General features: G+C 57.7%; 3 protein-coding genes across 3 annotated transcripts; all 3 read right to left on the minus strand.

Annotated features, from left to right (window-relative positions):
• Positions 1-1,109: 1,109 nt before the first annotated feature.
• SPBR_04655 (uncharacterized protein) lies at positions 1,110-3,956 on the minus strand (the record flags this gene model as incomplete). Its single annotated transcript, XM_040762932.1, has 1 exon — positions 1,110-3,956. The coding sequence occupies one exon, from the start codon at positions 3,954-3,956 to the stop codon at positions 1,110-1,112; it is 2,847 nt and encodes a 948-aa protein (XP_040615564.1).
• Positions 3,957-5,315: 1,359 nt separating this feature from the next.
• SPBR_04624 (dolichyl-phosphate-mannose-protein mannosyltransferase) lies at positions 5,316-8,477 on the minus strand (the record flags this gene model as incomplete). The annotated part of the gene is made up of 3 exons (XM_040762901.1): positions 5,316-7,777; positions 7,840-8,129; positions 8,227-8,477. The coding sequence occupies 3 exons, from the start codon at positions 8,475-8,477 to the stop codon at positions 5,316-5,318; spliced, it is 3,003 nt and encodes a 1,000-aa protein (XP_040615565.1).
• A 2,517-nt stretch (positions 8,478-10,994) lies between these two features.
• On the minus strand, positions 10,995-14,039 carry SPBR_04632 (serine/threonineeeee-protein kinase; the record flags this gene model as incomplete). Its single annotated transcript, XM_040762909.1, has 2 exons — positions 10,995-13,514; positions 13,656-14,039. The coding sequence occupies 2 exons, from the start codon at positions 14,037-14,039 to the stop codon at positions 10,995-10,997; spliced, it is 2,904 nt and encodes a 967-aa protein (XP_040615566.1).
• Positions 14,040-14,798: the final 759 nt, after the last annotated feature.

The following is a 14,798-nucleotide window of genomic DNA, read 5'->3' on the forward strand; positions in this document are numbered from 1 at the left end:
TAGTGTTGAACGCCGATTGACCTAGTTGCTCTTTGGTCGTCTTTGGTCGTTTCTTTTTGTTTTTGAATTTGTTTTGGCTGTAGGATTGTCTCCTTTTTTCCGGTCGGTGTTGGATCGTGGCTTAGACAGGCGACGGCGTAAACAACAACAGGACAAGACGCACGAAACGATGCCTACAAGCCGCGCTCTCTTATATCAGGCTCTATTGCGTTTTGCTCGAAAATGATGTTACTTTCTTCCTGGATCTTTCCAGTTTATTTCTAAGCAAAATCGGCAACGGGATTGGGATGCGATACCCGTTGTCTTTCCTATTGTTATATGGCAGGAGCGACGATCCGAAAAAAGAAAGAACGGCAACAGACGAAGCCCACCATCAGGAAGAGAGCAAGAGTGCACTCGAACTGTATTGCTCCAGGGACCATGCGTCGTATAGTGTCAGTGGTGCCTTCCATGGTTGGTTTGGTGTGCACAGTCCTTCCTTCCTACGCCCTTATCGTACGCCTGCCGTATTGCAAAGGGCGCGGCCTGCTTCGGGGTCTGAACTCCGACCGTTCCCATCGTTGTCTGCCACTTTCCTTCCCCTGAACCTCTGAACCCCGGTCTAATTCCGCGACCAATACCCACCTACAAATACAGAACAATCCAAACACACGCTGGCCACTAACACGCACAGCAACATCACCAATACAAGGGCTGTGGCACAATTCGCTGCAGATGCCTTTCAAAGGTATAAAGCCGCCGTGGGCTGTAACATCTATGTGTCGCTTATACAAAAGGACACAATTTAACAACGTAACAACAGTTCAACGTAGGTCACACACAGCCCTGCTAGCAACTGACTGGTCCCCAGTTCTACAGAGTGTAGAGACGATTGTGCGCTGCACCGAGACGTCCACAAGGGGACTGTTTTTTGTCAGAGTTTATGTTGCCTGACCATTTTGATACTTTTGACCCATCTATGCCGTATGCTCGCTCTGTTATGCTATTACCCTTTTTGTCCATTATCCGACATTGCATGCCCATACCGTTTCCATGTCCCATGCTCCTGTATTCCGTAAGCATCGCCCCTCACATAGTACACCTCCTGCTTTCATTATCACGCTCCGGCCCTACAACTGCGCCTGCGGCATGCTGTCCACGAAGAGGTCCCATAGCATGTAGTCCTCGGGAATGCCCATCGCGGCCGACAGGTCCGTGAAGAACACATCGTTGGACGCCATCAACAGCGGATCCTGCGTGGGCTCGCCCATGGCCATGTCGGTGGCCGAAGGCGCTGGGGCCGCGGCAACCGACGACAGCGGCCACGCCGTGCCGTCGGCCGACGGCGGCGGCGGCGCGTCCAGTGTCATGGGCCCGGCGGCGGCGGCGGCGGCGGGCATTGTCATGCCGGGTACCGCAGCTGGTACTGCGGTACCATGGGCCTGCTGGGCCTGCTGAGTCTGCTGTGCCTGCTCCCGGGCCTGGTCCGGCCGGTCACCCACAATGACGGCTGCCGCCGCGGCTGCCGCGGCCGCCTTGGACTTGTCCAAGTGGTCCGGCCGGCCCATGTCCGACGCCCACAGCTCGCGCACCGAGGTAAGCATCGTGGCCGCTCGGTTGAAGACGTCGTAGGACTCCATGCCTGTAACGGTCGAGGAAGGACCGACACGCGGCGCGTCACGCAGCTTGGCAATGAACCCGTCGAGCATGTCGAGGACGTGCAGGCGGTCGCGCACGGCTGCGCGGTCCCAGTTGGGCTCGTCCATCACCGACAATCCATACAGCAAGACGACGCAGTGCGTAAAGTGCGCAAAGAAGGCAAACGGCAAGGCCGCGTACGAGCCACTGGTGATTTGGCGGAAGAAGGACCAGAAGGCGGCCACGGACTCGACACAGCGCTCCAGCGCGGCTACCCGGGCAACGTTGACAGTCGACGGCAACACACTTGCAGCGCTCGCAGCGCTCGCAGCACTCGGCGCCTTTTCCTTGTCGGCCTGCAACGGCTGCGTGGCCGGTTTGGAGCGCGCGCGCAGCGAGACAACGGCAATGGTCGCCATCGACGCGACCGGCGCCACGACGGGTAGCACGACACCCGCGCTCACCATCATCTCCGACGCCAGCAGTGCATCCTGCACGCCCTCGTAGTGCCGCGCCTCGGGCGGGATGTTTTCGCGGATCTCGTTGATCTTGGCCCGCACCACGCGCGCCACATACGCCGGCAGCAAGCCGCAGTCAGGCCCCGTCGTCCGGTGGGCATCGCTAGTTGGGTCCAGGAAGTAGTTTGGGTCGTTGGTCTGCCACTCGCCCATGTGGATGTGGTCGGCGACGCGCTGCAGACGCACCTGCGTGACCAGCACGTGGTCGAGGGGCGTCTCTGCTTGGGCCTCGAGCTCGTACAGGTGCTCTTCCAGGCGCGGCGTCCAGCGCAGCGGCTCACATCGCTTGAGCGCAATCGAAAACTTGGAGGTCAGCACGTAGCATGATAGTGCCGCGCGCCGCTCGTCGAGCAGCGGCGGCACGGGCGGCGGGTCGTCGGCCGCGAGAGACTGTTGGTAGTGGTCGCGCACCAGCCGCGCAATGAGCGACTTGCAGGGGCTGGCTTGCTTGTGCAGCCCCAGATCGTACACCAGGGACACGGCCAGCTGCGACATGACCGACAGCGTGGGCCGGTCGCGCTTCGATGTATAGTGCACCCATGTCATGAACGCCAGCAGGCCCTGCAGCAAGTCGAGGCTCTTGTCGCTCTCAAACACGATGCGGTGCGCAAACAGCGCGCGCAGGTGGGTGCTGCGGCCGAGTTGGGTGTGCGTCGGCACGCGCTGGCACGTAATCGACAGGATGGCGAGCCACAGTACAGGCCGTGTCCGCCGGAGCTGCGCTGCCGTCAGATCGGGCGACAGGTGCACAAACGGGAAGTAGGGAAGCATGGTTGTGCGGAACGTGACAAGGCTCTGTTCGGCCTCGGCGGCGGTCGGCTCGAGGGAGGCGTCGAGATTGAGGGTGTCTCGCGCCGGGAGGCTCCCGTCGTCCTCCTTTGCGTTGGTAGGTATCTCGCGTGGCCGCGCTGCGTCGTTAAAACAGCCAAAGCTCCACCCAATTGTATGTGAGCCCGTTGTCGGATGGGCCTGTGCCTCTGCCTGTGACTGTGGCTGCTGCTGTGGCCGTTGTGGTTGTTGTGATAGTGGTGCCTGTCGGCTGTCCTCTGGTAGGGTCCTCTTCTGCTGCTGGTATCCGCGAGTAGACGTTGTTGACGACGCCGAGGACTCGGGCGTGCGTGGCAAATGCCCCCCTGCACACTTGGCAGCGAGAGTGCTGCATGTCCGATCTTCATATGACGCGTCTCCGCCGTGAATCGAAACGGACGACGCCCTTGTCTCTGTCGTTGGTGCAGTCGACGACGACGGGCCGCCCTGCAGCGCGGGGGGCCTGCCTTGGTGTCGTGGCACGATGCCTGCGCCAAAGTCTGGTCCACCGGCACCCAACGGCCGGAACTCGTCGGGTTCTGTGGACGGAATGCCGCTAGGTATCGTGTAGACGCGCCTTGGTTCCGCAGAAGCTGCGCCGCTGTTCTGATTGCTGGTGCTGTAGGCGATGCTCTCGGGGCTGGCTTGGCTGCCTTCCACGCTCTGGACGCTGCCTCTCCGGGCACTGGCGTCGGCGGCCGCTTTGGCACGGCTGCTGTTCTGTGCGGTCAGCAGGGACACAAGCCCGTCCAGTTTCTGCTCCAGCTGTGCCGTGCGCGACAGCGTCGACGACGACGACCGTTTGGCCGCCCCCGACGAGGCCGCCTTGCGCCGCACGGGAATCGACGGCCGGCAGTCCTTTTTCAGTCGGTGGCAGCGTTCACAGTCAGAGCTGTCGGTGCGGTAGATGCAGCGGCACTTGGCCCGCGAGCAGTTGGCACAGGCACGGCCGTACGGGGCCGGGATTCCGGGGGGCGTGATAATGTCGGCCGCCATGGCCAGCGACACCTCCATCAAGGTGTATGAAGCTATCGGCACTGCCACACAACGCAGTCTACCCAATGCCGCACAATGTTTTGCTTCGGCTCCGGGCCCGTGTCGTGCAATTTTTTTTCTTTTCTTTTTCAGATGTGTATTGGTGTATTGTACCACTAAGACGGTGACGTGCGGGACCTGCCAATCCCGGACTGCTCAGTGTGATCGGGATACAGGGACGAGTGAAGTGGAAGAACATCAACAAGAGGTAAAAAGGAGATCGGACACGACTATTGTGAAGGGAAACCCGAACCAGAAAGGAGCAAATGGGAGAGCTTTACACATAAGAAGCACACCCAACAAAAAAGGAAAGAACGATTTTGGCTGCTGCAGTCTGTTACACGGGAACGGGAGCTGTCATTCTGTTAAGGAGTTGGAATGCCGTCGGGATTGGTAAAACCCGTTCATGCACATTCCGACCGACGCTAGGTCGTAAGCTTTGGTAAGCAGCGTTACGTGAGACTGTTGGTGGGTGGCATTCGCTGGAATATGGCACCGGTCTGACACAGTGGGCCAACATAACGCGACGTAAGGCTGTCGAACGGGATTCAGAGTCAGGCTGAGAAAAGCTGTGCAATAGTGGAAGAAACGTTGGGATGCCACCAACAATTTAATTGCTTCGCGTGTTCATATAGGCAGGGCTCAGTGAACTGCCCGTGTCCCAGTTCGGCCTCGCCAAACCTGATTGAATAGCCGGCGTACGGAGTAGACATTGGCAATATAATGGATGACAAACAAAGCCTATGATGTTCGGACACTTTTCATGGAACAAGAAGCGTGAACATAGTTTATGCCTTGTTATTTCTGATTCTAGCGGAAACGAGAAGCCCAAACAGAAAGAAGCCGAGATACGGAGCAGAATAGGGCCCATGCAAGAATGCAAAAAAATTAGACATTTCCAAAAACCCTATACGACCTACCAAGTTTTAAAGAATAAAAGCAGAGCGTATTGCGTTTCTTTTAGAGCCCCATTTTCTTCGACGCTGCCTTTCCCTTTTCTCTTTTTCCCCGTTGCGTTTCCGCCCAGCTTAGTTTTGAAGCCAAGGACGCTCATTCGTCCCGTCTCCGCTGCTTCATCGTATCCATGGTGTTATACATAAGAAAAAAAAGGAAACAAAACCATAGAAATGACATGAGAAAATAAATAAATAATGATAGTGAGGAGTGTTCCGTGACGTAGGTTCAGGCTTCGATACGTGGGCGACGTGCGTCGGGTGGTAAGGAAGAAAGCCCGACACTGTTCTCAAGGATTATTAATGGGACGGTGAAAGAGTGAAAGAGTGAGAAAGTAGGTGAGAAGACGAGACATGAGACATGAGACGGAGGACACTTTCAAAATTACTCCTCCGCGGCCGGCGCCGCCGCCGGCGCCGCCTCAGCCTCCTCCGCCTCGCGGCGCTGCGTGGCCTCGCTGCCCTCGCTGGCCGGCTTGGCGCGGGTCTGGTCCTTCTCACGCTCGCCCTCCACGCTGGGGTCGGCGCTCTGGGGCAGGGCGTCGTCGGCGACCAGGCTCTGCTTGGTCGACTGGTCCACGCCCTCCACGTCCGGGTGCGGCGGGGCCACCGGCGCGCTCTCGTCCAGAATCTCGTTGCCGGCCTCGTCGACCAGGCGCGTGCGCGTCTCGTAGCGCGTCTTAAACTCGACTTTGCCGCGCAGCGCCTCGACCTGCTCGGGGTCCAGGATGTTGCCGTCCTGGTCGCGGTACTCGACGCGCTCGTCGCGCGACAGGATCCGCTGGTTCTGGTTTCCATCCTGGGCGAGCGCAACGGGTGGCGCCGGAGGCTCGGTGTGGAGCGGCTCCGGCTCCGCCACCGACTGCTGCTGCTCCTGCTGCACCTCTTGCGGCTTGTCCTCCTCGGGCTGTTGCTGCTGCTGCTGCTGCTGCTGCTGCTGGGCCTGCTCAATGGGGATCTGGCCGTGCTCGCCGCCCGCTATCGGAATGTCAGCAATCGGGGCCGGCTGCTCGTCAACAGGAGCCGCGCCGGGGGACGTGGGCACGGCCGCAACCGAAGGCATGTTAAACTGCTCGTATTCCTGGTACGAGTCGAGGAAGGTGTTGCAATCCCAGTCCCAGCTGCTGAACAACTGCACACGCTTGCACTCCGACTTGGTCCAGGTGTTGCCGTAGGCCAGGGGCGCATACAACGTAAAGACAACGGTCGCGACGGCCAGGATGGTCATGGCACCGGCCTTGCCGATGAGCGGGTTGCTCTTGACGCGGAAGACGCCGAAACGGGCCGTGGCAAAGTCGTACACCTGGCAGAAGGCCATAATGGCAAAGAACAGGGCCGGGAAGTAGTGGTGCAGGAACAGCTGGCGCTCCATCAGGTAGAAGGGGAAGTAGTGGAACGCCCAGCCCAGGACGGACGTGCCAATTTCGTAATCGAAGCGCTTGAATGTGGCGTTGTTGTAGTCGCCGCAGCTGCGCTGCCAGCGGAGGACGGCGATGCCCTTGAACAGGACGTAGACGACAATGGCGGCCGTGGAGGACCACCAGACAAAGGGGTTGCCAATGAGGTAGATCTGGCGGTGCTGCTTGCCCCAGAAGTTGATGCCACGGCGCAGGATGGGCCAGGCGCTCGGGCGCGAGTCGTAGGCGTGCGACTCCACCAGGCCGGCGTTGGTCTTCCACATGACCTGCTGGAGCTCGAGGAACTTGCCGAAGAAGCCCGGGCGCCGGTAGTTGACCTTTTCGGCGTCGGCGCCCAGCAGGGGGTGCTCGTTCGATTCCACGTACCACACGCTGTTGGGAAGGCTGCCGCCACGCGCGCACGTCACCTCCTGCTGTTCCGAGGCCCAGTCGGGGAGCTTGACCTTGTGAGAGAAGAGGACGCAGCCCGTCATGACGTGGACGAGGCGGAACTTGGTCTCGATGGTGCGGACACGCTCCTTGGCGAGCGCGCCGTCGGACTGCTTCTTGACAATCTCGACACGGAAGTAGTCGTTGGCGTCACCGTCAAAACCCTCGTAGCCGTAGGCGGAGACCTCGTTCTGCCAATCGGCCTCGGTGACCGGCGGGCGCACGTCGTGCGAGTGCAGGCGGCGGGACGTCGAGGGGTGGAACAGGCGGAGGACAGTGCCGTCGACGATGTAGGGCAGCTCGCCGCTCTCGGGGAGCTTGTTCCAGGCATCGGTGCCGTTGATGGGCTCGCCGGCCGAATCGAGGGGCTGGGTCTGGTTCTCGAGCAGCCACGCGTTGTTGTGGTCCTTGTGGGGATACAGGGTGACCTGCTGCTGCTTGCTGCCCGTCGGGTACATAAGCGGGTGGGAGTGCAGGTAGCCGCCCTGGGTGTTGACGTGGCGGATGGTGACGGAGCTGCCGAGCAGCACGTCGACGGGGACGTCCTGCATGGCCTTGGAGTTGAGGGTGGCCTGGAACTCGGAGCTCATGAAGCCGTCGCCGTCACCGGGGTTGACCAGGCACAAGAAGTGGATGCCGAACATGCCCATGTAGAAGGTGGCCGGGACGATGATGAGGCAGAAGACACGGGCCATAAAGTGCTTGGAGAAGACGCGCACAGTGACGGTTTTGGTGTCACCGAGCAGCACCCACAGCTGGATCAGCGTCAGGGAGCCGACCCAGGCAATGGTGAAGAGGCCGACCCACTTGATGCTGACAGTAATGCCGAGGCCGAGGCCGGTGGTGAAGAGCCAGAACCACCAGCTGGGGGTGAAGGCCTTGGACGGGCCCTGCTCATGCTGGTTGGAGAAGGCAGTGAAGGCCAGGGCGGTGAAAGCGGTCGCGGCGATGAGGGGAGAGTCGAGCAGGATCAGGCGAGCCTGGGTCAGAAGGCCATTCTCTGCGTATTGTTAGTACAAACTCGACCAAACAGAGGGACAGCGGTGGGGAGGGCAAGCATACCAAAGATGATCAGGCCGGCACCCATCAGAGCGGTAGAGGTGCGGCAGTTGGCGGCCTTGAGGGTCAGGTACATGGTGGGCACGAGGAGGATACCGCAGATGGCAGGGAACAGGCGCATTGCGACGTAGGGAACGCCGGGCTCGAGGTAGTCCTTGCCAATCTCCTTGAAGTCGAACTCGCCGTCGAAGCCGGCCAGGAAGCCGGTCAGCGCAATGAGCATCTTGGCCAGGGGCGGGTGAACATCCATAAAGAAGCGGCCCTTGATGTACTTGGACGCGAAACCACCGAAACTAGAAGGGGGGGGAAAAAACTGTCAGTGACACTTCGGACAAGACCAAAGACAACAGCGAGATGACGAGACAACGCGCCGCGGGGGACGTGACGTACTGGACCTCGTCAAAGACGACGCTGGTGGGCTGGTAGATGCGGAACAGGCGCACAATGGCGGCCAGGATGGTGACGCCAATGAGGATCTGGAAGTCGGAGCCGGGCAGCAGAAAGACGTCGTTGTCCTTGACACCATCGGACGAGTAGTCGTCCGGGCGGATGACAGCAGCGTCCTTTTTGGATTTGGGCTTGCCCGAAGGCGGCGGCGACGCCCGTGCCGATGGCGAGCGTGCAGCACCGGAGCGACCCATGGTGATGGGATCTGGACGGGAGAGGAAGGGGGGAGTATCGAGTCGATGACAATTGGGGTTGCGCAACACGAGTTTTTGTCGAAATCGTTCAGGTGCTCGTCATTGGAAGCCGCAAAAGGATGTCGTCCACGAGGGTCCAAATGGCTGTGATCGACAGGTACGGAGATCCGGGGGAAAAGGACGAGAGCCTGAGGATTGTCGTTTTGAGGCGGATAAAAACGACAGTCGATTGGAGCAAGGATAAAGCGAGGAGGAGGGAGATGACGGGGAGGTGACGAAAGGACGCAAAAATTAAAAAAGAAGGCCTGAAAGAGTGGAAGAAGAGTAACGAGAATGTATAAACGACACCTGGTAGAAGAGAAGAAAAGAGAACACTCGAAAGGGATGCTGACGGCAAAAGACGAAGCCCCGGGTGGTGGTGGTCGACTCTGGCTTTCACGAGAGGGATGCTCAAGAAAGGAGACAAGAGATGGGGAGAGACGAGAAAGGGGTGCAGTAGAAAACACGCGTTGTCCAGCCGTTTTCGTGTGCTACGGCGTTAGTTTGGCGCAGCGCTTTCCCCCCATTTGCCTGTGGTCACAGCTGGGACCTGGTTTCCTCCGCCTTTAGACTTTTGCTGAAGTGGCCTCTTTACCAAACGGGCGAGAAAAGCGGGTCCTTCCAATGCTATGCAGGGAGCCGCGCTGCCATTGGAAGCGAGCGAGCTGGCGTCGCCTTTTGGGGATGCAAAAGTGGGTCCGTACCCCTTACGCTTGTGAAGATGCCCGACATGGGCGACAAAGGGCATAAGGTCAATAAAGAGGCACGAACTGTCATGAGAATTGGCATGAAGAAAAGAGCCACAGACCGCCCCTTTGGGTGCAAGCACTTGGGGAACAAGCGACCGAGCGAGGGGAGGCTTCGATGCAGAGCAGGTACGACCAGCAACTGGAGATAGTTCCTTTCTGTGCGGAGGATAGTCAAAAGTACCCCGTGCCGTACCGTCCCACAATTCTCGTCTAGTACGGAATACGTGAATACGAGGGACAGAGCCACCTTGACAGCCGAATGTGGCACAAATGCGCAGCCATAGACGAATTCGCAAAGTCAGACCTGACAAGCGATTTAGGTTGGCACGAGTACGTTTCCTGTGTTTCATGACACAGCGTCGCCGGTGGGGATTTCATATGGTTCTTGGTCATGGACTCATCATGGAGCCACTGCCAGATCGTTCGCAGGTCGACGAGGACGAACTTGGAATGCGTTTGGCTTATTGCTGCCCCCCAGGAAGCTTACTTTACAGCCCTCTCGGCGCCATTCTTATCCCAAGGAAGGAAACTTACCTGCGTTTACGTTCCCTTGTGGCGCCAAGATCCAGTCAGGGGCAAAACGCTATTAGTGAAGGGGGCTGTTCTTCACTCTGGCATGTCTAGGGCCAAAGAAATAAGGTGAGCGGAACTGGTCTACCAAAGTGCACACCTTTCAGCTTCAAAGAAAAAAGCAAAAGCAATAAATACCAATGCGGGTAGCCGTCTTTTAGTTTCTGTGCCGTAAACCCCAACATGTTCACAGTAGGGTGTATTGGGTACGTCAGAATATTTTTGTAACCTCTACAAACGGCGTAATTGCCTTCACTCTTGCGGATTTGATATAAAAGAGTCAACGTGTGTTAACAAAGTATTTGTGAAGCGTAAAGTAACGTAATAGCAAGAGGGTCGGCAGGCTATATAGCGAAAAGAACATTTGAATATAAAAACATGAAAGCAAGTGAGCCTCCATATTGTGTTAAAATGCTCCCCGTTCCCTCTGTTCGATGACACGAGGGGTGAATGCACACGCACGCGATTATGCAGTTGGTCAACTCATCGGGTTGAGTATACCAGTAGACAGAGGAAAAAGACAGGTTTGTGTGAACAAAAGGAAGATCAAAGAAAATTCAAAGAAAATTGAAAGGGAAATCAAATAGAAATCCAAACCAGAACCACATGACTCTGGGCGACAAAGACTGGCAGGTGGTCTGTCAATCCACAAAGGCCAAGGGTTAGGAAAGTGAAAAACGCCAAAAAAACGCCGTCCGTCATGAGGAGAACAAAATGGTGTATTGTCTCTGTGTGCAGCAGCCCAAAAAACGCCGAGCCATATGCAGCAGGAATAAGCGATCGAATCAAAACAAAAGAAAAAAGGACAGAACAAAACCAAATCGAGGCAAAGCCATGGAAAAGAAGGTGGAAGCAGAAGCACAAACAACGCCCCCAACGGCCATCAGACCGGCGTGCTGCACCTGTCATGTGTACGACAAGAATCGAGAGCTGGTGGCGGCGGGTGCGCGCTTTGCTTTGTCCACGTTCCTTATCCCCCCTCCTCTTCCCGTCTTCCACTCTTCGTGCAACCGCAACAGGAAAGAAACATAATCCCCTCCACGGCTCTCAACCCCCAACTCTATTATGTTCATCTTCGAAAATATCAGCCATTATATAAAGGCATCACGTGTGTCTGTGTTCTTCAACAGCTGCGGTTCGAATCGTATCGCGTCGCTCACTAGGGGACGCGGACAATTGCGTGGCTGTGGGTCTTAGGTGGCAGGTGGTTATGGCAGAAAACCTTCTGGCCGCCAATGTTTGTCGTGCTGCGCTTCGAGGCATCGATGCCGCCGCGCACGTTGCCCGTCGTTACCGCAGGCGCCATGGGGTCCTCGTAAGACTCCGGCTGGCAGCACTCGATGGCGCGGATCCAACGCAGGTTGGCAATCTGCTCGATAGTGGGACGCCGGCTCGGGTCTGGATTCAGCATCTGAATAAGAACACGACGCAAAAGCGGGGGATTCACACAAATGTCGAGCGCCGACACGGCAGGGTAGCTGCCCTCAACCAGGCTGTTGGGGTTGCCGTCCGTGATTGGCGTACCATCCACAGTAGGACGGGAGCTCGTCAATGCAGTGGGGACAGGGGCAGCACCATTCTGGGCCGCATGCGCTGCGGCAGCAGCGGAAGCCACCTGCTGGATCGACAGCTGCGATACGGTCTCCGTCAGGTCGGCGCCACCATCAGCAGGGGTCGAGGCAGGGCTGGCAGGAGCGCCAGTTGCAGTTGCAGACTGCTCGGCAGCAACCTTGTCTGCATGCTCCTTCTCCGCAGCGAGGCGACCGGGCAGGTGGTTCCGGTTGTACTTCTCCCAGCCGCGCAGCAGAGACTGGTACTGCGGATTGGCCTGCCCGGGCACCAAGCGGGCCTCGGTCCAAAGCGGACCGCCGAAAATGAGGTTCAGCATGACGATAGCAGCTGCCCACACGTCGAGCTTGCGGGGGTCGTAGGGGACCGTGCCTTCCAGGACCTCAGGCGAGATGTACGGCAGACTGCCGCAGATGCCGGGCTTGCAAAGGCGGACCGTCTTGTCGGTGTTGCGGCCACAGCGGCCACCGGCCTCGCGCAGACCAGGGTGCATGCCCGAAAATATGTCGGACGCACCAAAGTCGGTGATCTTAAGCTTGCTGTTGTTGGTGATGAGCAGGTTCTCCAGCTTGATGTCGCGGTGGGCAACGCCGTGCTGGTGCAGGTAGTTGAGGCCCTGGATGAGCTGCTTGAACAGGCAGACACGGTCCTTCTCGCGCTCAGGCGTGGTGAGGTACTTCTTCTCAACCAGGCTGTACAGGTCGCCCTCCTGGCAGTACTCCATGACGTGGTTCCAGCGGCCGTGGTCTGTGCACAGACGAATAGTCTCGACGATGTTGGGGTGGTGCAGGCTCTTGGCGATGCTATACTCGCTCTTGACCTTCTTCTCGTACTCCTCGGGGGTCTCGCTGGACGACTTGCCACGAAACTCCTTGACGGCATAGAGCTCGTCGGGGAAGCCCTTGCGGAACATGAGGGTAACCTTGGACGTGGCGCCCTTGCCAATATGGCGGCGGTGGCGGCCCAGCATGTGCTGGTAGTCGAACTCACTGTGCAGGTCAACAACATCCACGGTGAAGTCATCCGGCAGGCTCAAACTCATACGGCGAGCCTTAAGACCAGTACCGGCTTCAGCGGGCATGGCCCAGGGCTGACTAGCGTTTCCAATAACCCGCTTCTCGGTGCCGTGGTCGAAGCTGCTAGCCCGGCGCCGGTACTCGGTGCGAGCCTTTGTCTTGGGCTTGTTCTTGCGGCTGCCGAGGGGGGCGTTGCCGCCCGTCACGATGTGGATGGCACTCTGGAAGTTGATGCCAGTGGTCGACGCACGCTGGCGGTGCTTCTTGCTATCGTTTTGCAAAAAGTCGTCCTGCGTGGGCATGCGGCTGTCGTTTTGGCTAGTACGCGGCTCATTTCCGGGGTCGACGGCGGTTGTCGCCGTGGTGCTGTCCGTTGATACGCCGTGTCTGGCACCGGCAACCATTTCCAGAGGAGGCGAGTTGGGCGAAGGAGGCGTATTGGCGAGTGACCGGTGCATAGACCAGCGGCGCGCGGGGACCTTTCGAGGGGTGCCGTTGATGGCCATTTCGATAAGGCTAGACTCTGAAGTCACGTTGTTGAGCTCGGGTGAGCCGACAGACGACGTCTTTTCGGGCTTGTCAATCTTGTCCGCCTTGTCCGCCTTCTCGGACGTGCTGCGGCGGAAGAAACTCGACATTGTGCGTTTGAAGCTACTTGTCGATGTCCGAGATTGGCGACGGGTTAGTGGAGCACCCTGGGCGGTGTCGGTACTGGGAGAGGTGTGCCCAGCAGTTGTGCTGCTAGACTGAGTGTTGGGGACAGAAGTGGGAGGCCCGATCAAAAACGAGCCGTTAACGGCAGTTGACGGACGGGCTGAAGTGGGAGACTCCGGGAGCAGGCCAGCAGTGCGAGAAAGCTCAATTTGCTGGTCTAGGCCGGTCGTGGTGAGAGGTGGTGGGGCGTGTCTTGCCGGCGTCGACACAGGCGTGTTGCTTTTGACGTTGGAAAAGAGGCTGCCGTTGGCGTTTGGTGAAGTGGACAAATCGGCACCGTCAGACGTGTTGCTCAACGTCCGCCGGTGGCGTGGGTGCCGTTGAGCGTGATTCCGGTAGTCCTGGTTCGAGTGAGGCAGCTTGCTTTGTTGGGATTCGTTCTGAACAACGGGGTGAGAAGTGGGAGGAAGACCGAGCGTATGGGAGACGGCAACGGGTCCCGTCTCTGTTTTGGGAAGAGGAATGGTCTCCGGCTGGGACTCGACCGAATGAAATCCTTCACGGGACTCACGACCGCTTACAGGTGTAACTGGTTCGTTGGGCGTGTCGTAATCGGTCTCATCGTCTTCCTCAATAATAGTGTCATGCACGGCTACAACTTCCACAACGGAATAAGGGCGGTCCGGCGAGTGCGGCGAAGAGGAAAGAGATTGAAGAATGGTTTGGGGAAGAGACGAAGAGCCAGCCGGCACATCGATGGGTTTGTAAGTAGTTTGCTGAATCGGTGTTGGATCGTGATGCGGGATATTGACAGTAGGCGAGGAGAGCTTGTCAGAGACTTGACGCTGCAATTGGCTATCCGTGGTTTGAAGAGCACTTTGGCAGGGAATAGACTGGAGGTGGCTCGGACGCTCAAACGAATACGGTCGCGGTGGCTCGCTATCAGTATCGTCGCTTTCTGCCATATGTGTGAGTAAAATAAGGCAAGACAGGGGTGGTAGAAAGCGGGATGGCGGGAAGGGAGAGTCAGAAAAAAAAGAGAGGCAAAGGTGAGGAGAGAACAATATAAATTTGAAGATGGTGGAAGGGGGCAACGCGGTCTACACAGAGAGGGGAAATAACAAAACAAAACTTTAAATTTAAAATAGGAAAGAGCGAAGGGCAGCAAGGAGAGCAAGAACGAAAAGGCCGTAAGGGGAAAGAGACAAAACGGGACTAAGAATGATGGATGACAAAAGCACAGAAAAGGCGCAAAAGGGCAGCTGACAGTGTTCCCCAAAAATATACCAGGACGGAGAGACGGGGGAAAATTAAGATTCACCGAAGAACGTACCTAAAAGCGATGCTGATTGGGCGGTGGAGTGCATTACAGGAGATGCGACGGCCATTGTATAGAGGCGTATGGGGAAAGAAGGTGGGAAACGGAGGTTGGCAATGAGCGAAGGAGCGAGTGGCCTAGTGTTTGTTGTATTAGGTGATGCAATGCTGACGGTAGGAGCTGGCCGGCAGACGTAAGGTTCTTCCAGTAAGGTTCTGGAAGGAGCGAAGAAAAAACGGGCTGGGCTGTCACAGCGGCTTGTTTTTAGTGGCGGCAGAACGGACAACAAGGGCAGAAAGGGTAAGGGGGGGTGGTGGCGAATCGAGGGTCAACCCAAATGAAAACGACGAGGGCAGGAGCTTGGCGGTTCTGTCCTTGAACTGTTCGATTATCAAATTGTTCGACT

The sequence above is a fragment of the Sporothrix brasiliensis genome (assembly GCF_000820605.1).
Source record: "Sporothrix brasiliensis 5110 chromosome Unknown Cont21, whole genome shotgun sequence".
Classification (NCBI taxonomy): Eukaryota; Fungi; Ascomycota; class Sordariomycetes; order Ophiostomatales; family Ophiostomataceae; genus Sporothrix; species Sporothrix brasiliensis.